The 24,793-nt window shown below is 42.1% G+C and overlaps 1 protein-coding gene across 1 annotated transcript; it reads left to right on the top strand.

The window, feature by feature from the left end:
* The first annotated feature begins 1,833 nt into the window (after window positions 1–1,833).
* Window positions 1,834–21,561, top strand: LOC103824911 (protein fem-1 homolog C-like). The gene is given in 2 exon segments (XM_050986294.1): window positions 1,834–1,930; window positions 20,762–21,561. Coding segments are annotated over 2 exon segments (897 nt in total).
* The last annotated feature ends 3,232 nt before the right edge of the window (window positions 21,562–24,793 follow it).

Below are 24,793 nucleotides of genomic sequence, written 5' to 3'. Positions count from 1 at the left end.
CCAAAGGGTCTACGAACTCCCCTTTTAGAGTCTAAAAGTTTCGATCTACTTCATTAACACACTCACTATCACGTCGTGCGCCACCAATATATTGCGGGTAAACCAGGACTCCTGAACAACTGACTTATATGATCAAGCAGAAGCCGTTCATTGTTTACATTACACACACTTTTATAGATTCTACAAACTGCTAAGATGACACTTCTTGATTGGTGCCTTTGTCTTGTTCTCTCGTTCTCTGCCTCCATTTCTCAGCGTCCGTGATTGGTTACAGTGCAGGTGTTCTGCAGTCCTCTGTTATCTAGTTCTTGCGATCCTGGTATGCCGTTTCTCAGCTTCTTCGTTCTTATTTTAGCGCAGTTTATGTCTTGGTAACCTTGATGAATTCCACAGTGCCCTGAGAAAATTCTCATAAGAACAGTTACAAGCGGTATGGCTGGTGCACACTGAGGCCTAAGTTGTTCAGATACATTGCTAAACCCACCCATTCCATGCCCACTCTCCGCCTCCTTGCACTTCATATTATAATTAGTCTTCTGTGGTGCCATGCCCCCTGGGGGTCGTGGGCAGGGGTCTTCTTGATGAAGTAAGAGGTCTTCCTCAGGTGTTCGCTATTTGACCTTGTCTCTGGGCAGGTGCAGTGGAGGTTTGGCTTTCTCTCAGGTCAGTTTGCCCTGGTCAAAACTAGGAGCCTGGTTCTTGCTGGCTCCTTAAGCAAAAGGTTTTGCTTTATGTGTTTCAATAATACCTGAGTCTTGCTTTACTGAGTTTTCCTGTCTTTATGGCCTTCACCTAGCAACTAAATTCTTATGTGTTCTGTTACAAGTTGTTTCTACCTAGCAAATTACATTCCTGTTACAAACTGTGTTCTGTACTTTTGCAAACTTGCTAAATAAGCTATATATATCTTTTTGTTTTCCTCCACCCGCCCAAGTACAATATATGATTCTAAAATTCCGAATTTTCATAAACATACATGTTTCCCATCTCAGAGGTAACAAGATGTTTGGGGTTAGACAAGTGCTAATCTGCAACAGATGGTCAATAGTTTTGAATTTAAAATATGAGCATTTAGTTGTCTTTCTTCTTGCCACTGTTTTACTGATCTGACTTTTACAGTTTCCTCAAACTTTTGTGAAGAACATATGGGCCACAGAAATGGAAACAAAGGATTTTCTTAACCTGAACAGTATGGGGCAGGGTGGTGGTGGTGATGTTAAACAGGATAAGAAAAGTCTTCTGTTTTTTGTTCAGAATTGTGGAAAATAGCATAGATACCTGTAGAACTCAAGACGTTTTTAGAAAAGCAGAAAGTAGTTAAAGCAATGCTTCCAATGTGAGTTAATTCGGCATTGTCGTCCTAATTCAGAGGCTTTTCCAGTACATTGCTCTTAGTTTGAGAAGCTGCAGTTTACAACTATCTGGGCTTGATAGGTTTTGCTGATATGAATCAGAGGTCTTGAACAGCAAATTAGTTTGTGTGGGGTTATTTTTTGTTTGATTGGGTTTTTTGTTTGTTTTCCTCTTAAAATAAGGAATAGTATGGACAGTACTGTGTGTGGTGGTTTGACCCTGTCTGGATGCCAGGCACTCACCAAAGCCACTCAGCCACTTCCCTCCTCAGCTGGACAGGGGAGAGGAAATATGACAAAGGTTCACAAACTGAGATAAGGATGGGTAGAGATCATTCACTGACTGATTCCCGTCATGGGTAAAACAGATTATTCTTTGGGGTTTTCTCTTTTGCTGTGGTATTGTCCTGGGTACAGAATAAAGGAGGGGTGGAGTTTCTAGCACTGTTTAATTCCATACCACCTACATCATGGCGGGAGCATGGTTTCAGCAGGAAACGGCGAGGCGCCGGAAGTTCGTACAGGTTTACCTCCGTTGGGGAAAAGGGTAGACCGGTTCCTTAAACATGCGGCAAGTGGTAACTGTTGCTGAAGCTGCAAAAAGGGGTAACCGCTGCTGCAGCCACAGAATGATGCAACTGCTGCTACCGCTGCAGCCGCTGAGAGCCCCGCCACAAGACACAGCGCCCACCAGGGCTGCCACCAGGACCACCGCCACCCCGGGGGGAGGGAGCCCCCTGCATCGGGACCACTGCTGCAACCAAGAGAGCCACTGTTTTGGCAGCATAGCTCCTCTTCGGACTAACTAGCTTTCCAGGTACTGTGTAGTCCACTGCAGGGTGGGGGGGGGGGGGGGGTGGGGGGGGGGAGGGCAGGCACCATTTTTGTCTTTTGTTTTGGCCCATGAGGCCTTGGTCAGTGATCGCCTTTTAGTATGTTAATCATCCTCTTTTTTCGTGTGCTTGTCTATTAATCTTGTTGCTGTTACTGTGCGGGAGATCAGGACTCCTGGACAACTAGCCAATGTGATTAAGCAGAAGCTGCTTTAATTTTTATATTATGTTCTAGTCATACATTCTAACACTACTGAACACGTCGATCACGTATTTCTTGATTGGTGCCTCTATCTTGTCCACGCGCTCTGCACACACTTTTCAGGATATGTGATTGGTTACAGTCTAGGTGCTTCACCGCCCTCCTTTATCTAGTTCTTGTGGTCTTGGCATTTTGTTTCTCAGCCTCTTCTTTCTTAATTTAGCACAATTTATGTCTTAGTAACCTTGGCGAATTCCAGAGGGTGCTGATAAGAATAAATGCGGTTTGGCTGGAGCACAGTGTGGCCTAAGCTGTGCAAATACATTGCTACAATTCCCCCTTCTTCTTCTTCTTCTTGCACCAGCCAGACCCTTTTTACTATATTTTCTGTCAAGCGAGTAACCAATTTTATTATGCATAGAATAATACAAAGCAGTATAATAATGACTAATAGTAATAATAAGGCTCCCTTTACGATATCTTTCAACCATCCAGTTATTCCCCATCCCTCAAACCACTCATCCAAACCCCAGTCATTCACAGTCAATTTCTTCATGTTATCTTGTAGTTGTTTCAGTTTCCTGTGAATGGATGCAGAATGGTCAGAGAGGTTCATACAACACATTCCTTCAATATCCTCACACCCGCACCCATGTGTTAATAGCAAAAAATCTATAACGGCTCTATTTTGCAGTGTGCCATGTCTAATACTATCCACATCAGTGAGCATCTGATTTAAAATAGCTGAAGTTATGTTTAGTTGTTTGGCTGTCCAGCATCCCCGCTTGTTACGCGTAGCCAAAGCTTGAGCAGCAGCAACATCTGGAGTAAGGAATGATGCTATTATTCGTGCTGAAGCGCCCCAAAACTCTACGCAATTGTCACAAGCAGGTCCCAAGGTTGTGATTGCTCTTTTAGTTCTCTTGTTATGTGCCACTCTCCAAATAGTCTGATTCAGCATTTCGCGCATGCCAGGGGCTAACATGGTTAGCTTTCCTGAGTAACAAGGACCACCAAACGAATTACTCGGAATTGCGGGCCATGCCCTATCCCCACAGATTTAAGAGACACCTGATGGAAGCTTTCTTACAGTCACATTTGCACCAGCAATTCCAGGATAAGTCCAATTATGGTAATATTTGATAATGTTCTGATGCCATGGAGAATTGGGATTAAGGATGGCACTATTATTTTTGGGTCATGGGACTAGGACATTGCTGATATCAGTTTATTTTGGGTTTAAAAAGTAGTTTAAAAACAAGCAATAATTCCCAGGTACCGATCCTAACAGGTCTAGTTCTTGAGGCCCTAGTCCTCTTTCATTCAGTGATTGTGTTATCATATCTGCTTGGAAGCCCTTACCGTTTGGCCTAATCCCCAACCTTTTGCATATGTCCAATTTTGTACCACCTCTGGTTATGTTACACCAGCGATTCTCTGTGCTTGATCTATTTCCTCCCACATATGGCTTTCCTCCGGCTCCTACCCATTTTGTAAAACTAGTAAAAGCACTTATTGGGATGACACTGTTGAGTCAGGGACAGAATGAATGACTCCAGTCATCGGAAGGCGAAATGGAATTTGTTTATTCGGAAGAAGTTGCGACTTTTATAGTCTGACTCGCTAAGCTGATACCTGATTGGTCTCAAAGTGAAAACCTCTCACACTATTGGTGAACTATGAATAGCACACTCTGGAGAACCATATCTACGAATAATGGTTACAGAAAGAGAGATAATAATTTTTTAAATTCTTTCCTCTAAATTTCCCACAGCTTCTACACAGTTTCCCAGGATTTTCCTGGGACAACCATGTCTGTCTCTGTTCAGAGGATGTAGCAGCCACAGGGCCTGCAAGGCCTCCCTGGCAGTCAGTTGCCTAAGATAAGAAATGACTAGTCATGATGACTGGACCAAAGAAGCCCCTCTTCTGCCTTCGGACCCTCGTTATCTCTCTGTAAGGCGATAGGTCATACTCGCCTCGACCCTTACTATTGGACTGTTTCCCAAAACCCCGATACCCTATATAAACACCCACTTCTGCCCAGTTCTGCAGAAGAGCTGTCACTGTCGCCCTTCGCAGAAGCTGCCAATAAAGACACCTCTGTGGAACCTCATACAGCTTTCTCCTCTCTCTCCCTGCGTCTGCTGAGGCACTTAGCAAGCAAAGAGCGGAAATCACTAAAGAGCTGAATTCACCAAAGAGCTGATCTCACTTAAGAGCTGAGCTGTTTGCTAAGATTGCCTGTGGCTGGGAGCCTGCCTGAGGGACTCAGACAGGTTGTGCTTAGCAAGACTTAGCTATCTGGACACCTACATCAGCCAGGGTCAGAGAGACTCCGAAAACCCCCGCCGTAATAAGAGGATCTGTAATTACTACAATTTTGATACCAATTAGACGTGTGCGAATGGGATTTCCGGTCATGGCTAAGGATAAACAAAAGGAGTCCACCCCAGTAGCATTGGCCCAAGTAAGCCATATATTCTGTCGATGCCATCCAAGCGGGTTCATTTCTTCTCTACTACAGATGTTGCCACATATCACAAGTAACAGAAGGAGACCCCCAAAACCCCGCACATCTAATTTAATACTATTTTTCATCCTGATCATTGGTAAAAAACCCTTCCCCTATGAGATCAGGGATAAAATCCAAACTGACGGTGTTTCTTGCTCTTTGCCCCCTTATCCTATTCTGTCTTCTCTGTTTCTTCTCTTCCCACCTCTGCTTTGTTTGTTCCCACTGATCTGGTCTAACTCCCCAAGTCCCGGGGATAAGTATTCCTTTCCCACATTCAATAGCCTTGATCTTATTGTCTCTCTCTTTTTGCTCGAGCTTTTGGCGTTCGTTATGAAACCACCTAATAGCCTGCCCCAATTGCTCCTGAGACTCAGATAAGTTTGGCCCTTCTCAACAGGTTTCAGGAGAATCAACCGTTGTTCCTGCCATTTGGGATAACACCACCCAGGTATTGAATTCTTGGGAGTGCCAATGTCTGCACTAAATACAACTCTGGAAGCTTCCTCCTTTGTACTGACACCTCCTATCTAATCCACACCCCACACATTCTAATCTCCCCCAAGTATAGCAAAAGCGTTCACAGTTCTGAGGGCAATTGATGTTTTCAGGTAGCGCTGGTTGTTGGTTCATTGGTGATACTAGGGATCAGTGTCCTTCTCAAGCCTGGGGCAAACCCATATCGTTGGTATCCTTCAGGGTCCTTTGCCTGTAATGACACAAACATAACCCCTGTCCCACATTAATAAATCTGCAGGTCCTTCCCATAACCATGTCATAGGATTTTTAAAACAAATTTTTGGTCAGTGCTGTATCAATTCAGAATCTTGCTGCAAACCTGAGTAATGGGTTAATGCTGGTGGGTCACTGCGAATACCTTGTAACAGTAGATGATTCATAACATAAACTGCTTTCAGCACTCTGTCCTGCGGTGTCAGCCCATCCTCCCCCGTTTTTTGTTTATCAAGCAGCCCTTTCAGTACCTCGTGTTCTTTCAATGATAGCTTGTCCTGTGGAGTTACCTGGAATACCTGTGCTATGCTTCACTCCCCAACGAGCCAAGAATCTTGGGTCCCTCGGGCTATATATCCTGGCCCATTGTCCATCTCGATTTCCTGCGGCAAGCCCATTACACCCATTATGGCAAAGCAGCCTCGCAAGTGTCGAATTACAAAACGAGATCCTTCGCTTGTCATAGGAGTGGCCCAAACCATGGCAGAAAAGGAGTCTATGGTTACATGAACGCCTTTAAAGTGACCAGTCGGGGCGTAGATAGTTACATCAGTTTGCCATAACTGCAAGGGCCCCAGGCCACGAGGGTTGACCCCCAGGACCCAATCTGCCAATCATGCCCTGGCATTGTGGGCAGGTTGTGACAATTCCTTGAGCATCCTGCAGCGATATTCCAAGTTGTTTGTGTAAAACTTTTGCGCTTTGGTGAAAAAACTCATGAGCCCTTCTGGCCTGGCCAAACTTATCAACGTTAGGAGAAGCAGAGGCCCAGAGTGGTGCCACCAATTGGTCAGCCTTCTCTTTTCCTAAGGCCAGGCCTCCCATCAATCCAGAGTGACTCCATATATGGGTAATAAAATAATCCTGCTTGCAAGAATGAAGTAACTGCTGCAGTTGCAAAAAGACTTGCCACAGCCACCGGTTTTGAATTTCCTTCAGTAATACTCGCTCCATGTGCTCAACAACACCTACTATGTAGAGAGAATCAGAAACAATGTTAATGGGATCATTTGGCCATTTTTTAAACACCCTGATAACAGCACATAACTCAAGAACTTATAAAGAGTCTCCTGGTCCTTCAAGGATTTCACTGAGCCATTTGCCTTTGTACTGCCGAGTAAGGCCTGCTTTAGAAGTCTTTCGACGGGCATCAGGAAAAACCATGAGGCCTTCTACAGGTTGCCTTGATAGCCAAGGTAGTTCTTCCACTTGTTGATGCAAAGAAAAAAGCTTATGAGGGGGAAAATAAATGCTAATGAGATCTGGAAAGTTCAACAATGCCCATTGCAAGCTATCTATATTCTGTAATGACCATTGCAAATAGTCATTTGTTAATGGGAGAAGAATATTTTGGGGTTCCATTCCTGCAATTTCTAATGTCCGCTTCTGTGCCTTGATCCCAATTTTTGCTATAGCCTCCATTCGCGCAGTCAAGGATTTTTTCCAAATTAAATGGTAAAAACACCCATTCCAAGATTTGTAGTGGCTGTTTAGCCTGGCCATCCCACTGCATTAGTATAGCCGTTGTGTGTTTTTCTTTATTCAGCACAGCCACGGACAATGGCAAAGTAGGGGACCAACGATCTGAAAAGGAATTACCCAATTTTGTGGCAATTTGAGTCAGAGCCTTCTGTTGTTTTTCAGTCAGTTCATGCAGCACATTGGCCTGCTTTCCCCCCTTTAATAATGGCATTAGGGGTTCAAGGTCTTCATTAGTTATGCCACAAGTACTATGAATCCACTGTATGTCCCCAATTAATTTTTGAACATCTGATAAAGTCTGAATTTATGTACAAATAGTTAATTTTTGGGGCTGAATTTGGGCTTCAGTGATAAGCATACCCAAATATTTCCACAGGTCCTGTTTTTGGACTTTTTCAAGGGCAATTTGAAGGCCTGCCTCTTGTAATTGTTGCTGTAAGGCAGGTAGCAGAGTTGCTGTATCTAGGTGTTCTCTTGCTATAAGAATATCATCCATGTAATGATAGATAAGATACTGTGGGTATCGTTTTCTCAGCAGGGCTTGCGCCCAGGCAACATACAGTTGGCACATCATGGGAGACTTTTGCATCCCTTGTGGCAATACAACCCATTGATACCTCTTTGCTGCTTCTGCCTTGCTAATGGATGGCACTGAGAAGACAAACTTCTCGCTGTTGTCCTCGTGCTGGGGGATTGTGAAAAAGCAATCTTTGATGTCGATAATTAACAGTTGCCAATTGACAGGTAACTCTGATAGCGAGGGTAGGTCAGGCTGCAGGGGTCCCATATCCTGCATTATGGAATTAATGGCTTGAAGGTCATGTAATAACCTCCGTGTTCCTGATTTTTTTGGAATTGTAAAGATGGGTGTGTTCCAGGGGCTCATAGAGGGTATGATATTCCCCCTTTTTCAATTGCTCATCAACCAATTCATTAACATGGGCAAGCTTTTCCTTAGTGGCCATTGATCAACCCAGATTGGTGTCTCTGTTAACCATTTAATTTTAGGATTGGCTGCCCCTCAATGGCCACCGCTAAAAACCCTCATTGGTGAGACAGAAACCCATCTGGCTCAATGCATCCCATCCCAGCAGCCAGATTGTTGTATTCATCACATCACATAAGGTCTCACCTGAACACAGACATGCATCTTCATCAACCCACACTGTTAAAAATGTTTTACTAATTCGAGTCATTTGCATGCGTCCCACCCCCATAACTGGTGTTCCCAGGGTATTCAGAGGCCATGTTGCAGGCCATGCAAACAAGGGAACAATGGCGACATCTGAACCCATGTCCAGCAATGCGGCTTTTGTCGTGAGAGTTCCTCCACTGGGATGCTGAAAAGTAATAGGTTTAACTGGTTTTGCTCCGGATAATGGTAATGTAAACATGACCTGAGGGGTTCCCGTTAACCCAAAACCTCCATTCCCTCTCAGCATGACCCCTTGTCTAGGAACCTTGGCCTTAAAGGGAACTAACTGTGCCAATCCTGTGCCTTTTGGAATGTGGATGGGTGGCCTCAACGTTTGCACCATATATCCCAATATTGCCTAAATAATCTGCATCAATTAGTCCAGGCCAAACAAAAATGCCTTGCTTTGATGTGGATGATCTCCCTATCAGCAGGGCACTAAGTCCATGCCCTAAGGGTCCGATCACTGTTGATGGGATGCCCTGTGCATCAGTGTTTTCCAGGGTTGCTTCTATTGCTGTATCCAAGTCCACTCCTGCACTCCCTGCTGTTGCTGAGTGGAGGATGTCCAGGCAGTTGCCTGGTTGTGGAGGAGCATTTGTGTCATTGAACGTGCCCCCTTCATGCTCTGTTTTCCGTTTCCCTACGGTGTTCCATCTTTCTTGCATTTTGGATAAAATTCTGGTTTGATGACCAAATTTATGACATCTATTGCAGTTTCCTGTGGAACCAGTAGATGTCGATGTTGCCTTACTTTTCTTCATGGCTTCAGCTCAACACTGGGCTTTAAAGTGTCAAGGTCTACCACAGCTGAAACATTTCAGGCTAGAGTCGCCTTTTCCTTGCTGTACCAGTGATTTAAGGGCAACTGCCATCACTTCTGCTAGGTAAGTGACTTTTTCCTCTGGTGTTCCCACCCTAGAACAAGCTTCTATCATGTCCATCAAGGTGGCGGTTCGAGGCAAGGTCTGCAAGATCCTCTTACAGGTAGAGTTTGCATTATCCACTGCCAGTTGCATCCCTAGCGTGCCTTTTACATCCGAAGACATTCCTGGAACTCCACCAATTGCATCTCTAAGGCGATCTAGGAAACTCATAAAAGTCTCTTTTGCCTCTTGCTTAATGGTTGTATAGGATGGTGGTGGAAGTCCCATGTCTGCGACAGCGTGGAATGCTTCCCCTGCCAGCTTCTGAGACTGTTGCAAAATTGCTGTATGTAAATGTGCCTGAGTTTGTGCGTCAGCAAAAGGCCCTTTCCCCAACATCAAGTCTGGGGTGGCAAACTGCCTAGGGTCCCCCTGAGGGAGCCCAAGATTTTCAACCACAGCAGCGCCTACCCGCCTTTCCCAGTCCGCCTGCCACAGCAGTCTCTGTGTGGGTTTTAAAAAGGTTTCTGCCAGCTTTTTACAATCAAGCGGGGACATTAAACCACTAGTAAAAATGTGATCCAGCAAGGTCTGCATGTATGGATTAGTTAGCCCATACTGCATTATGGCTTTCTGCCCCTCTCGGACGAACTTCCACTCCAGCCCCACCCACTGATGTTGATTTGGGTTACCAGGGACAGAGATTACTTGAAGCGCTTGTGAGATAATCTCACCCTGGATGAGGGCTTCTCTGATAATACCTTGCCACTGCTGAGCTGGGTTACACTCATCTTCGGACACAGAACAGCTAGTAAATCTCCGTTCAGGACTCTCTCTCCTTCATTGGCAGCTTCTCCCCTCCTTCCGCTGTTGCGTAAGCTCCTGGTTGTCCTGTGGAGTGGGGGGATCGGACATTCTTCGCATTCCATGGTACTAGTCAAAATCTTGCTCCTGCTGTACTCTCTCCTGTCACCGACATGTTTTATGAAAAATCCTTTCCTTAGGATTTTTCCCTCCTGAGAAGCTGAGAGGCCTCAGGAACAAACTGTAAACAATTCTTATCTGCTGCTGTGGAATGCAACAGGTGGATCTGTGATTGGTCTCATCTGGTTGTTTCCAAATAATGGCCAATCACAGTTCACCTGCCTAGACTCTCTCGGTTGGAGACAAGCCTTTGTTATTCATTCCTTTTCTATTCTTAGCTTAGCCTTCTGATGAAATCCTTTCTTCTATTCTTTTAGTATAGTTTTAATATATTATCTATCATAAAATAATAAATCAAGCTTTCTGATACATGGAGTAAACTTTCTCATCTCTTCCCTCATCCTGGGACCCTTGTGAACAATACCACACTCTCCCCTTCAGCTTCTCGCTCTACGCTGCTTCCTCCTCCGCCCACCAATCTGTTTCATCATCAGAAATCATAGGGCAGGCAAAGCTTCTATCAGGGCTACCTTCTTTGGAGAGCCGGGCTCAGCGATCCTTACTGCCCTTACAGCTCGGAGAATTGATAAGGCAATAAGCCAATCTCACAATCGATCCATCTCCCCTTCTTCCCATCGCCATCAGCAAAGATCTGGTCTTTTCTCTTTCCCTTATTTGTAGATATATTAAAGCTCTGAGTTCAGCTATCTCTCTCTCCTGCCACTGGTATTCCTCCTCCTCAAAGCGGCACAAGCGTTCTGCATTTGTATAGCCGCAGTATATATACATTGCATTTGAATGATGCATTTGAATATCCGATGCAATGGCTAAGCAGCAGTGAGTCAGGCAGGGAAGGTGGTAAAGGAAAATACGACCCCCCCCCCCCCCCCCCCATGCTATTGTTAACTCCTCAGGGGACACCACGGGGCACCCATGGGTAGTGGGTAATCCCAGTACCAGAGGAGGGAGTGGCGCATTCATGTCCATTTTCTCTGATTCCGGTGCGGGTTGCAGAGCCAGGGTGGGCTGTAGCACCGCGTTGTTACTGTCTGAGACCACCTGTGGAGCCTGTAACTCCGGCGATGCAGAAGGTAGGGACAATATAATTGGTTCAATCCCCCAAAAGAAAATTCTCACACAAACGCTGGGAAGGCCACTGTGGGGTCATCTGGCTCTAGGGTGGCTGCTGTCCCTGCTGCAGCTTTCTGCTTTTAACTGCTTTAGTACCGTTATCATTAACTTCCATGCTGTGCTAAGTTCCTTGGTTTCCTTTGACCTGTCACTTACGGCATCCCAGAGAGCCTTTCCCACTCGGGGGTGTCAAATGCGCTCTTGGGGGTGGCAAAAATCCTCTCTCCTGACCCCATCTCAATAGTCTTTTAAGGACCTCTGGGTCATACTTAATTGCTCTCTTAGAGAGAATAAGCTGGAGGACAGTTAGCGTGGCCTGCTGTTGTTTTGACAGTGCCTTTCCCATCCTACCAGCCCCCGGTCGCTCACCTTTTCCTGTGTCTGCTGCAGCATAAGCGTACTTTTCCCAGAGCCATCCTCCAACTCCCCCCACCGCGGTCCTGCTGCGGTGGTCTCTGACTGGGGCCTCCTGCCTTTTCAGCTCAGCAGACCCCCTTCAGAATCCAAAGGGTCTGGTCTGAAGCATCACGTTGTCGGGTCACCAGCTTGCGGGAGATCAGGACTCCTGGACAACTAACCAAAGTGATTAAGCAGAAGCCACTTTATTGTTTACATTATGTTCTATTTATACATTCTAACACTACTGCACACATCTATCACACATTTCTTGATTGGTGCCTCTATCTTGTCCACGTGCTCTGCATGCACTTTTCAGGATGTGTGATTGGTTACAATCCAGGTGCTTCACAGCCCTCCTTTATTTAGTTCTTGTGGTCTTGGCATTTTGTTTCTCAGCCTCTTCTTTCTTAATTTAGCACAATTTATGTCTTAGTAACCTCGTTGAATTCCAGAGGGCTTGTCACCGACATGTTTTATGAAAAATCCTTTCCTTAGGATTTTTCCTCCTGAGAAGCTGAGAGGCCTCAGGAACAAAATGTAAACAATGATTATCTGCTGCTGTGGAATGCAACAGGTGGATCTGTGATTGGTCTCATGTTGTTGTTTCTAATTAATGGCCAATCTCAGTCCAGCTGTCCAGACTGTCTCGGTCAGAGACAAACCTTTGTTATTCATTCCTTTTCTATTCTTAGCTAGCCTTCTGATGAAATCCTTTCTTCTATTCTTTTAGTATAGTTTTAATATAATATATATCATAAAATAATAAATCAAGCCTTCTGAAACACGGAGTCAACTTTCTCGTCTCTTCACTCATCCTGGGACCCCCATGAACACCATCACAAGCGCTCTGATAAGAATAACTAAAAGCAGTTTGGCTGGAGCACACTGTGGCCTAGACTGTGCAAATACATTGCTACAGTTACTGTTCATTTTTCTTATTTCATTGCTGGGTTTTAACTTGGAATCTCTGCTTTTAGTCTCCCTTTCACCGGAGGGGGGACAACAGGAGGGACACGAAGAGAGCAGTTTAAGTGGGGGTTAATTTTTCAGCTGTGTTTTTAAACCAGCACAGGTATGTAAATCAAAACTCAAACCATCAAGTTTAGAATCAGGATAAACACTCTTTGTGACAGGCTTTTTATATAGCTGCTGCAGCTATTCAGTATATTCGGAACCCATGCCTAGGAACCAGAGGAATACATATGAACCCTGAAGGGGAAGGAGTAGTGGTAGTGGTAGAAGCTACAACTCTTCCCATCAAAGGTTAATCATAAAAGTCGCATAAACAGAAATGTCTTTTCTCAAATATAAGAGATCCTAGGATAAACCTACTGTGGTCATCAGTTGGAGCTCTCTGACACATCATGAGGACTTTTTGATCTACACTTAAATTACTTTCTTCAAGGTAAAGCTTCAACCCTTGATGTAAACATGGAGTCTCTTGACTTTGGAAGTGTCCTGGTTTGAAAAGGAAGTGAGTTTTTTTGGAGTTTGTGGTCAAACCAATCAGTGCTGAAATTTCAATATTGGCACCTGGTGTGGCCACTGAGGACATGGATACGCCTCTGAGAACACAGGGGGTTAAAAGCAGAGAACTCCCAGGGGGAAGCTCTCTTGGTTCCAGTGGGTGAAAGAGGTCAGACATCCCCTGCCCAGCTGCGGGGGAAGCCATGCGGCCGGGTGAGGTAGGCCAAGGCCTTGCACAGAGAAGGGAGGTGAAGGCCCCTGCAGGATGGAAGGGTGGAGAAACACTGAGAGGCGTTGGGCAACCCCCCGCCCCCCCCTTCCTGAGAGAGAGGGAGAGAGAGAGAGAGAGAGAGAGAGAGACAGAGACAGAGAGACAGAGAGACACAGAGAGAGAGCGCCTGTGCTTCTGCCACCTTGAAATTTGATATCATGCGCTGGCAGCACACTGGCTGAGAAGGAGAAGGGGGGGTGCAGCGAGGGTACAGCGAGAAGGTGCCCGGCAGGGCCCGAGATTTTTAACCCTTTTCTTGAATGATGGAAACCTTACAAATACTGATCCTCCTGGATCTGAAGGAGAAGAGAGATAGAGATGAAATGGGAGGAAATGGGCAAGTGTGATGAAAGTTCATGCAAGTGAAAGATGTCAGAAGAGTTGAGAAGAATCCTAGGTGGGAGGAGATGATGAAGTGGCCTTTGGCTGGACTTTTCTTGTATAGCCATGGACAGAACCATTTTTTTTCCTGTCACACAGAGACTGCATTTAGGGGGAGGCAATGGCTTGGAGCCAAGAGAGTGCAGTGATGTTATGTGAAGGAGTGGTGTGAACAGAGACGACGGGTGAGGAGGGTGGTTAGTGCCCTCGATCTTCAGTGAAGAAGAAGATCTCTGTTCTCGAGACCCCTCGACCCCAGGGGGTGAATTTGGGGGGGGACAGGTATCCCAAAAGTGAGAGACTGTGCTTTTTTTTTTTGGAACTGGGCAAAGCATCCTTAAAAGGGGAACCCTAGAAGCAGCTCTGGTCCATGTGCAGTGGTGAGAGCACTGGACATGGAAGGAAGAGGTCACGATGGCAAATGTTCTCCGGGTGGTGCCACAACATGGAAACACAAGAGGTTTCAACTGTGTTTCCTGGGGAAGCCTATGGTATAAGAGGGACTCCTCTCTTCTTGATGAACTGAGAATTGATTATCTGAAGGGTGGTGATGGACTGAGAGTTGGTGATCTGAGGGGTGGTAACTGAATTGAGAATCCAAGGTTTTGTCTCACTGTGATGTGTTGGAAATTTGGTGGGGGGAGGACGAGGAATGTTTTTGGAAGGTTTTCATTCTGAGTTCTGTGTGTTTCCTTTATATATTGTAAGTTAATAAAGTTTTTTTTTTCCTTTATTCCTAATCTGGAGCCTGCTTTGCTCTATTTCTGGTCACATCTCACAGTAGACACCAGGGAGAATATATTTTCATGGGGGCACTGGCATTGCACCAGCGTCAAACTGTGACAAAAAGGGCCATGTTTATTTAGTTCTGTTGTCAGTTGAGACAGGTTTTCCCAGATTTTGTTGTGTTTCTTTGTACTGCTTTCAACAGTCCTGCAGTGATTGATAGAATGTTTATTACTTTTTACTGTATATTAAGCTCTTTCACAAAGTGGTTGAATATGCTAAACTCTGAAGGGGAATGCTAGGTGGTACCATTTCATAACCACACTTACATGTGATGTTTGAACTGACTATGCAGGTGCTGAAATTTTCACTTAATCAGTTTTTTACAAAGGACATTAGTATCCTTTTAATTAGTGTATGTTTCTGGAATTCACTTAATGTTTGAAGCTGTTTCTCATTCTGACTTGCTGTTTGCAATTCAAGAAAGTAGGGAAGAGTTGATTAGCACTACTAAGCTATTGCATGAGATAAGGAAGTACGAGTAGCCTGCAATAAAAGAGTAAAACCAACCTCACTGAAAGTGAGATGATGTGCAAAAACTGAAAGATGGGGTTTTTTCATTAAATAAAATTTGTTTCCTTAGATTTGAAATTGTATGGACGTAAGAAGCTTTAAAAAAAAAAAAAAAAGCCAGAATAACCTGTTTGGAAATGAGCTGTTTTCACTTCCCATTTAGGCTTTCAGATGAGCATTCTATTTTTGAATTTAAAAATTGCAGCTGTAAGTTTAGCAATTCACTTTCTATTCCTGAAGCTCGAGAAAGCATATTTCAGATGCAAAAAAATAGTTTCTGTTAAAAGTCAATGATTTACAACATTTTATACGTTACTGCCACTTTGTATTATTAACCTTAGTAATATGAGTTATTATTAAGTACTTTTCTGACCGAGGGAACAGTTATTCTATTACAGAACATAGAACAACTTGGTGAGGTTAATAGCTCTTTGCAATTTTTACTTTTTTAAAAAAAGAAAGACAGACCTTTAATTTTCATTTGTCAAGTATACTGAGTATAGACATGTAAACCAGTTTTCTTTTGCATTGCCTATGTTTGTGTGCATGTACGTATCAATAATTTTTTCTTCAAAAGTCAAAGTTACTAGAGGACTTATTTGCTTCAAGTGGTCTGCTTAAAAAAATGAATAAATTGTTTTAGGAACAATTTCATTTTCTGAAGGTGATTAATTTCATCTATGAGGCTGCAAAAATATACATTCAGTTCCTTTTAAACATATGAAGAAAAAATTATTTAATTTGAAAGATTGACCAGTGTGTAAAGTTCAGCAGCTGAGTGTGTATTTTCAGTAAGAGATCTTTAGTTTGGTACCACATTGCTATCATACTTTAAAAATAGTATTTTTATTTAAAAAGTTTTGCTTACCAGAATTTTGATTAAGCATTTTGCAAACTTTAGTAGATGTAGTTAATATTGGTTACAAATCAAGCCAAATCAGTTTCCTTCCCATGTCATAAGCTATCAGCCTATTTTGAGAATAATTAGCTTCTGACACAATTTCATTAGACACACCTCCCTTGATGAGCTGCCTGTTGGGGTTTTTTTTGGTTGTTTTTTTTTTTTTTTTTGTCTGCTTTGGTTTGGGTTGTTTGTTTGTTTGTTTTTTTTTGTTGCACTACTGGATAGCTGGGGAATTAGTTCTGTGATACACAAAGCAATTGTGTAATGTTCATATTATCCCTGTAAAAGTAGGGCTAGAAAGAAACATGAAACTATTTCCTCTTTAACACAGCAGTAGATACAATGCTGATTTAAATTTTTTACGAAAGAAATTGGTACGAAAATTGGATTGCCTTAACTGCAGAATTGCATAGATATGTTCAGGCACTGTTTATTCCTGTCACTATAGATGATACAATATTTTTGAAATGGGTAAATTGTGGAACAAAGACCTTGAGTTAGATATCAAGGCTAACTGCCATGTCCTCACAAATGTACCACTTCATAACAACTGTGTAGATAGATGTCTGGAATTCTTGTTAATTCTTAAGGTTGACGGGCATGTGTGTGTGTGTGTTTGTTTAATTTGGCAATTCTATACCCATCCATCTGCCCATGTCTGCTTTTGGCTTATTGAAGCTTGTATTCTTATATTTCCTTCCTGCTGCCATTGCATCCAGTCAAACTGAAGTGCAGCCACTAAAAATTATTGGTGATCACTTTCATTTATTGTCCTGGTTTAGGGCAAAATTGGGAGAAAAACTCCAAAGGGGGCCCCTCCGGAAAGCAAACCCACACGGTCCCTCCCTCCGACCGGTTTGGGAAGGATTCCTCAGAGACAAGTGGAAAGAACCTGTTTATTTAACAGGCAAAGCACCCCCCAGCACACAAAATGGACAATACCAGATGACAACACTCTTTCACCGCTCTGAAAAAGATGACAAATTCAGAAAGTCTCTCCTGGGAGTGGTCGCTCTGTTATTGGGCCCTCCGTCGCTGGGGATTGCTGCTGCAGGCCACAAGGTGCAAAGTCTTGCTGTTTCCCAGGTCCCAGTCCGGAGCAGTGGTTCCAAGAAAGGGAAAGAAAAACAGTCCAGGGAAAATTCGGATTACCTAGCTAAACTAAAATTAACAAGCAGAAGCAAAAGCAAAGTGGAAGCAAGAGCAAAGCGAAAGCAAGTGCAAAATAAAGCAAAAGCAGCACTATGTACTGCCCCGTCTCTGTGTCCTGACAGCTGTGGGGGAGCAGGCTGATAACAAAACAAAACAAAACAAAACAAAACAAAACAAAACAAAACAAAACAAAACTTTGCTCTTCAGAGCCAGTCTTGAAGGCACAGAACATAATATCCAGCATAAACAGAACACACAAATGGGGATACAAGCATGATAATGTCACCCTAGGACATTTAATAATTTGTGCATTGCTTGAAGTAATTGTGGTCTCCAAGGCCTACTACATTATAAGTAGCTAGAAATTACTTTATCTCTGATATGTTTTCAGTAACCTCTCTTTGAGTAAATAACTATGATAGTAAGAAAAAAAGTAAGTCTTTTAATAAAGGAGATCCAGATGGAGAGAATACTGAAAATCCTTGGTGATGTAGGAATATTTCCATGTGTTATGCATAGCTTTATTGTAAATTAATGCCATATAAATTGTTGGTGTGTTCTTGAATTATGTAGACACTGGCTAAGCCTAATTTGTACGACTTTTTGCACTATTAGTGTGTCATGGCATACATTTATGGTAACTGATAAAAGAGCGTAAAGGTCATAGGTATGTGGTGATGGATCTGCAATGTGTAATATGAATAGTTGCCATTGATCCTATTGTCAAATATAGCAATATGTATATCAGTAGTTGTTAAATAATTGTAAGAACTTTGGTGGTACTAGTGCATTTTGATATGTTTGTAATATGCATTTGTTATGACTTTTAATATTGTAAAAATATTGACTTGAAGGTAGAAATAAAGGATTGTGAATGATAATATGTAAAGATGAAATAGTTGTGACTTAAGGATGACTATAATATTTCAACAAGTACAATATGGTCTGCAATAAAACATTTTTGTGAACTTGTATTTTTAAAAAAATCAACTGGCACCTCAAATACAACTTAAAATATGTATATGAATATTTTGAAATTTAAATGTTTAATTTGCCCAGCTAACACAACATTCTGACATGTATTGGTAAAAACACTTGTAGTTCTGAATCTTTTTCATCCCAGGCCGCGTCTAGAGTGGCATTGGAATTGGCAGCCTCCAAAAGACCTTTCTAGTGTTTCAGAGCTCTGCTGTGAGTGAGGTAGCATGGACTTGAATATACCCTAAACTGGCTACAGTAACTGGTGGCTTGGCCACACCCAGATGGATATGGGTTTGGCTTTATCAGTAAGTGTTTCAGAAGTGTAGATAGCCTGAGGAGCCAGTTTGTATTTGCTTCTGGGTTGACAGCTATAGAAAAGTTTTTACTAGGCTTTTTCCAGCACAGCAAGATGACTTTTATAATGTGTCTGTATATTGGCAAGCTAGTTATGTCTATTTGTCTGCTTTTGCTCTCTTTTTGTCTTAGGAATTTAAAGATCTCATGCTTGTCAGTCTGGAGGTATGAACAGCTTTGTGTAATTAAAAAAAAAAAAAAAAAAAGGAATTTTAGTTAATAAACTGCAGTTGAAAAACCAAACTTTTAATACACCTAAATTTGGAAAAAAATATCTGTTCCTGTGATTGGAGAATTTGTTGGTCTCTGTAAAAACTGTAGTGTGACCAGACCCCTGTGTTGATCAAGCTCCTGTCACTGATTTAATTTTCCATTAGTGACAAAGATTGCCTAGGGTATTTGAGACTGAAAATCACTTCCTATTAAGACCTGATTTTAGTTTCATGAGTATTGATCTAACAGATAATTTTGGATGCTGCTTTGTGTGGAGTGTCTTCCTCAGCTTTTCAGTTCATTTGCATGCCCTGTTTAGCTTTTAAGTGAAATCACAGGCACACTTTAGGGATCAAATTGAGTTTTACTGGCTAAACACTCTAATGTAAAAGGTAAACTGCACATTCTACAGATAACAGCCTGGGGGAGGAGGGGAGTACATTAAGAAAATGTATTAAGGTAAGTCTAAGCTAAGTTGTTGAAATTAGGAGACTGTATACCTACAAAATGCACTTTTCCCAAACATCAGCCGAAGATTTCAGCCCTATTGATTTTTTTCCCCACCTACTTCAGTTCTGTTTATACATCTAAAAATCCAAAGAAAAAGCTACTGCAAATCAGTGTCTTGGTGTCATAGAAAAAAGCCTGCCAAAAATGCAAATGAGAAAGTTTATGAAACTCTCTCTGAACTTTTTAAAAGCCAAATCAGATGACTATGAATGTACAGAATCCTTGGAAAAGGGTTCTCTGATTTGAGCATGTGGAAACTTGCTGATGATATAACAGATAATGATGATCTGGTAGCCAGTTAACCAGAATTTGCAAGGCTGGTGGTAGAAGACATTTTAATTGGGGAGTGGGAGGGTGGGATTCTTACATGGGTATGCTGTTAATTATTTTCATGTTAATGTAGTGGGAGGTTGAAAAGTTGGTATGCCTGAATCTGTAGTATATATGAAAAAGAAGCTAGGTTTTAATTGTATAATTTTAAAAGCAATAAAGCCCCCAAGAAGCTTTATTATGTTGGTGAGGATGGAGAGAGTTATAGTTTGTCCATCTTCCTGTCTCCCCCAGTGAACTACTCATGTATGGTCTTAAGCAAAACTTTCTCCTACTTGAAGCATAGCAGTTTGATATTTAAATTGTGGTGTCCAATGATTTCTTTTTAGTTTGCTACAAATGTTTTGCAGTCAGTTGCCATTACTGCTTGCTGGAAATTTCACCACATAGTATGAGTGCCACCTGAATGCCTTGAGCATGATATTGCATGTTCTCTTCAAAAGAAATAATCTTATTGTAAATGATTAGACTTATAAGACAAATGGCTGGATGCTGTGTGTTGAAGGCACTGTTTGGGTTTGGGGGCTTGGGGTTTTTTTAAAATTTTGGGAATCCTGAGCAGAGGAGGGGTTTATGTGAGACTTCAGAATAAAGACCTAATAAAGTACTAGAAATAGTTTATCTGTGTGTATACATAGGCTTGACAAAAGAAGTTGGTCCCTTAGAATGTTCTGGCAGTCTCTGAGGCCCCAGCTGATATGAAAGGCCTGTTGTGATGAGCTGTATTTGCCTTTATGTTCAATTATTACCTTGGAACACTTTAATTAAAGGCTTTGGATGAAAGAGAGAGGAAGAGGTACAGTATAGCAGTGAGCAAGGCCAGTGTTGAGTTAGCACAGCTTTAATTTTTATACAGATCTTTTTTTTTTTTTTTTTTATTATGAATAGAGATAGGGATGAAGGAAATTTGACAAGGGAAGAAGGGAAAATATAACCACGTAAGGTGGCAAGCTTAGGTTTCTGTTTTATACTTGAAAGCAGATATAAAATTTCTCATGTGGTAGAGAATTCTAGTTTAAGTTTTGAATAATGAGACATGTCCTTAAAATCTGTTTAATTCTTTTGGGTAATAATGTCAAGCATTTTGGTTTGTATAACTGTGTGGTAGCCGTGATATTTTAATCAGATCTTGAATGTTTTTAACTTGTCATTTAAGCCTTTCATAGTTTGTAGATGTCAAAACATTGGGTTTTTTTACCTATTAATGGAGTGATATCTGGACTATAATTTAATTATACTTTATGTAATTGTTTTTCCTCTTTTGCTAGGAAACACTGCATTGCATGACTGTGCAGAATCTGGAAGTTTAGAGATCATGAAGATGCTTCTCAAGTATTGTGCTAAGATGGAAAAAGATGGCTATGGAATGACTCCTCTTCTGTCAGCCAGTGTGACAGGCCACACAAATATTGTGGACTTCCTGACCCAACATGAACAGACTAGTAAGATAGAATGTATAAATGCTCTGGAACTTCTAGGAGCAACATTTGTGGACAAAAAGAGAGATCTGCTTGGTGCTTTGAAATACTGGAAGCGAGCTATGGAAATGAGATACAATGATAGGATTAGTATCATGAACAGACCTGTACCACAAACACTAATTATGGCCTATGATTATGCTAAAGAAGTCAACAGCTTAGAAGAGCTAGAAAATCTTATTGCAGATCCTGATGAGATGAGAATGCAAGCACTATTAATTAGAGAACGTATTCTTGGTCCTTCTCACCCAGATACGTCCTAGGTACCTATACTTAGGTACAGAGGTGCTGTCTATGGAGACTCGGGAAACTTTAAACGATGCATCAACTTATGGAAATATGCTTTGGACATGCAGCAGAACAATCTAGATCCACTGAGCCCTATGACAGCCAGCAGTTTGCTATCATTTGCTGAACTCTTCTCCTTCATGCTGCAGGACAAGGCAAAAGGCCTGCTAGGCACTACTGTCACATTTGATGATCTAATGGGTATATTATGCAAAAGTGTTCTCGAAATAGAGCGGGCCATGAAACAAATCCAGTGTCGTCCTGATCCAATACAGCTAAACAAAGCACTTTTGTTGCAATAGAGTACGACACGATACACAAGTACACAACTCCATCAAAAGGTGCAAGAGAGAGATTTATTATTTGCAACGTTGCTTTTATAGTTTTCAAGACACTTACACCCATCCAGCATACACATTCAATTCCCATTGGTCATATAAGAGAAACAAAGTTCCCAGTAGGTTATTGGGGAGCCACTTCACTCTGTAAGCTAGCCAGAGTACATATCTCTTAAGTTTCTCTCCTCCACTCTGTCTCCACGGTGACAACCTTGGTCTTCCTTCAGGAGAGATATGGGGCTTCTGCTTTTCTTCAGGAGGCCTTTGCTAGCTCACGAAAACAGCACAGAATGTCTTTCCCACAATTCCCCCTTTTTGTATTTGACCAGCAAATACAACTGCTAAGGACTTATGCAGGGCCCTTGCAAAAATCCAAGCAAATGGAGGATCCATTCTTCATTCACTTACAGATAACCAACCTCTGCCAACTTCACAACACATACCCTCACAATCTTAAGGTTCATATACAAACAAAGCACATAAATACAGGTCTTCAAATACCATTACAGATTTCACGATTTTCGATGACACTTTTGTAGCAGAATGACACCTTCACCTCTAATCAAATAACTTTCCCCTACACAGAGTCAGAGACCAAGTCATCTGCCTAGTCACCACTCAGAACTACGTAGCGTCCACTTAACCTTGCAACTGGTTGCCGCTCTTATAACAGGCAACCAACCTAGTTGCTCAAAGTGTGGACTTCAGCTACTAATTCAATTCCTATGCAAAGGCAACACTTCTCCCTTAGGTACATTAAATTCCCTTATTTTGGGACTGTCGGTGCCCTGCAAAAGGAAATGGTACAAGTCAGATTTCTAAATACTACCAACCTCTCTATAAGAGAATTCAAAGAAAAGAAGCAGAAGTGACATCCACTAATTTAATATTTGATTTCTCAGCGTAAGCCTGTAACTTCCTTTACTCTGTCTTGGATTACCATCTTTACCACACATTCCTTGGGGGTCCATGCTTTTATCTATCTAATAACCAATGCAATTACCTATTCATTTTTCTCCCACTGTGGAACCACTCATCCTGTCCTTTTCTGTGTGCTCCAAATAAGGTTTGACACAACGGGCAGAGACCCAACGAGGGCCATTTTCTGTTAAAACACATGGCTATCCTCTTCCCCATGTTACTAATTCAACTGGACCAATCCACTTTCCTGTGATTAAATCTTTTACCCATACCTTAATACCTTTCGGAAAGTTTGGCTGTTTTGAATTTAAAGACGAAAAATGGTAGAATATAGGAGACACTTGTAAGTCAGGTAAAGGACACAAAAAGTTTAAGACGTAAATGGCTTTGTCTAATCTCACTTGAGGTGACTCCTTCTGCATTCCCCCTTTTTGTTTTTGTACCTGGCGCTTCAACACACCATGAGCACATTCAATAATTGCTTGGCCTGTTGAAGCATGAGGGATACCAGTAGAATGACCAACACCCCAGGCACAAAAAACACTTGTAATTTCTTTGAAACGTACGCCGGCCATTATCCGTCTTTACATGTGATGGAACGCCTAAGATGGAAAAGGCGTGACAGAAATGACGAATAACATCCCAAGCTGTTTCACCTGCCAATGCTGAGGCAACCATGGCATGAGAAAAAGTGTCAATTGTGACATGAACATACTTTAAACGGCCAAATTCGGGCATTTTTGTAACATCTGTTTGCCATTCTTGCAAAGGGAGTAAGCCTCTAGGATTAGTACCATAATACTGTGAAACATGAGACATATGACAATCAGGGCAAGAAGAAATAATTGACTTTGCTTCGCTATGTGATAATTTAAATTGCTGCCTTAGTGCCTGAGCACCCTGATGAAAGAATTGGTGAGATAGAACAGCTTGCTGTAACACATTAGGCACCGTTTTTACTGCTGAGGCAGCCACAAGGGAATCCACATAGGCGTTACCTTCAACAAAAAATCCAGGTAGCGATGTATGGCTACGAATATGCATTATAAAATAAGAATGCTTTAGATTACGAATAACGGTCCACAATTTCAACAACATAAATAATGGTTTCTCCTTTACATTATACAACACAGCTTGATCCAACTGCTTCACTAAATTAGCAACATAAACAGAGTCAGTAACTATACTTATGGGACTAGGAAATAAGGTAAAGGCCAAGAGGACAGCACAAAGTTCAATTAACTGAGGAGACCCTTGTTGAACTATCACTTCATGTTCCCAGCAGTCATCTTTCTTCCAGGCTACAGCAGCTTTTCCAGTTCTTCCAGATCCATCTGTAAAAACTGTTGCACCTTCCACTGGTACTGAATAGCAAAGTTGTTTCCCCTGAAAAGGAATCGCCTTAGTAAAATTCAAAATTGGATGGGAAGGCAAATGATATTCTATTTGGCCTGTAAAAGAAGATAAAGCAGATTGCAGCTTGTGATTGTTTTGAAAACACCACTCAAAATACCACTGATGTACTGGTATGATAATAGTTACAGGATCATGGCCTAAGATCTCACGGCAGCGTCTGGGACCTTTGATGATGATGTCTGCAAAAAGCTTCTACAGACCTGGAGCGGTTTTTCAGGACCTAAAAGACAAAAATATCCACTCCAAAATATGCAATTTATCTTCCCATTCATCATTCCATTGACATAACAATCTACATGGTATTTCATGATCTCTCAAAACAAATAATTGCACACCAACAGAAACATCTATCCGAGTAACAAATTTAGATGCCAAGGCCAACTCAATATCTTCTACAGCCTTTTTTGCTGCAGCAGTCAAATGTCTCTCATCTGTAGAGGAAGTTATCCCTGATAATAAGTCATACAAAGGTTGCAGTTGATGATTGGTTATCCCCAAGTATGGCCTAAGCCAACCTATTGCACCAAGCAATTTCTGCACATCTACAGCAGTTTTAACATCATTGTCCAATTTTACAGGTTGAGGCACGATTTGTCTATTGGTGATTATCAACCCCAAATACTTCCAAGGCATTTGTCTCTGAACTTTTTCCGGGGCGATAACCAAACCAAAGGCTTCTAAATTTTTCACAGCACAGTGTTCAAGAGCTAACAATTGTTGTTTGTTTTCAGATGCCAACAAGATATCATCCATATAATGATAGCAATAGCAATTGCTAAATTGCTCTCGGACCTTAGATAAAGCCTGTGCCAACAAACCATGGACATACACTCGGAGAATTTCTCATCCTTGAGGCAAA

This window comes from Serinus canaria, chromosome W, assembly GCF_022539315.1.
Source record: "Serinus canaria isolate serCan28SL12 chromosome W, serCan2020, whole genome shotgun sequence".
NCBI classification, from domain to species: domain Eukaryota; kingdom Metazoa; phylum Chordata; class Aves; order Passeriformes; family Fringillidae; genus Serinus; species Serinus canaria.
The sequence above is the reverse complement of the archived record's forward strand: the minus strand, read 5'-3'. Positions and strand labels throughout refer to the sequence as shown.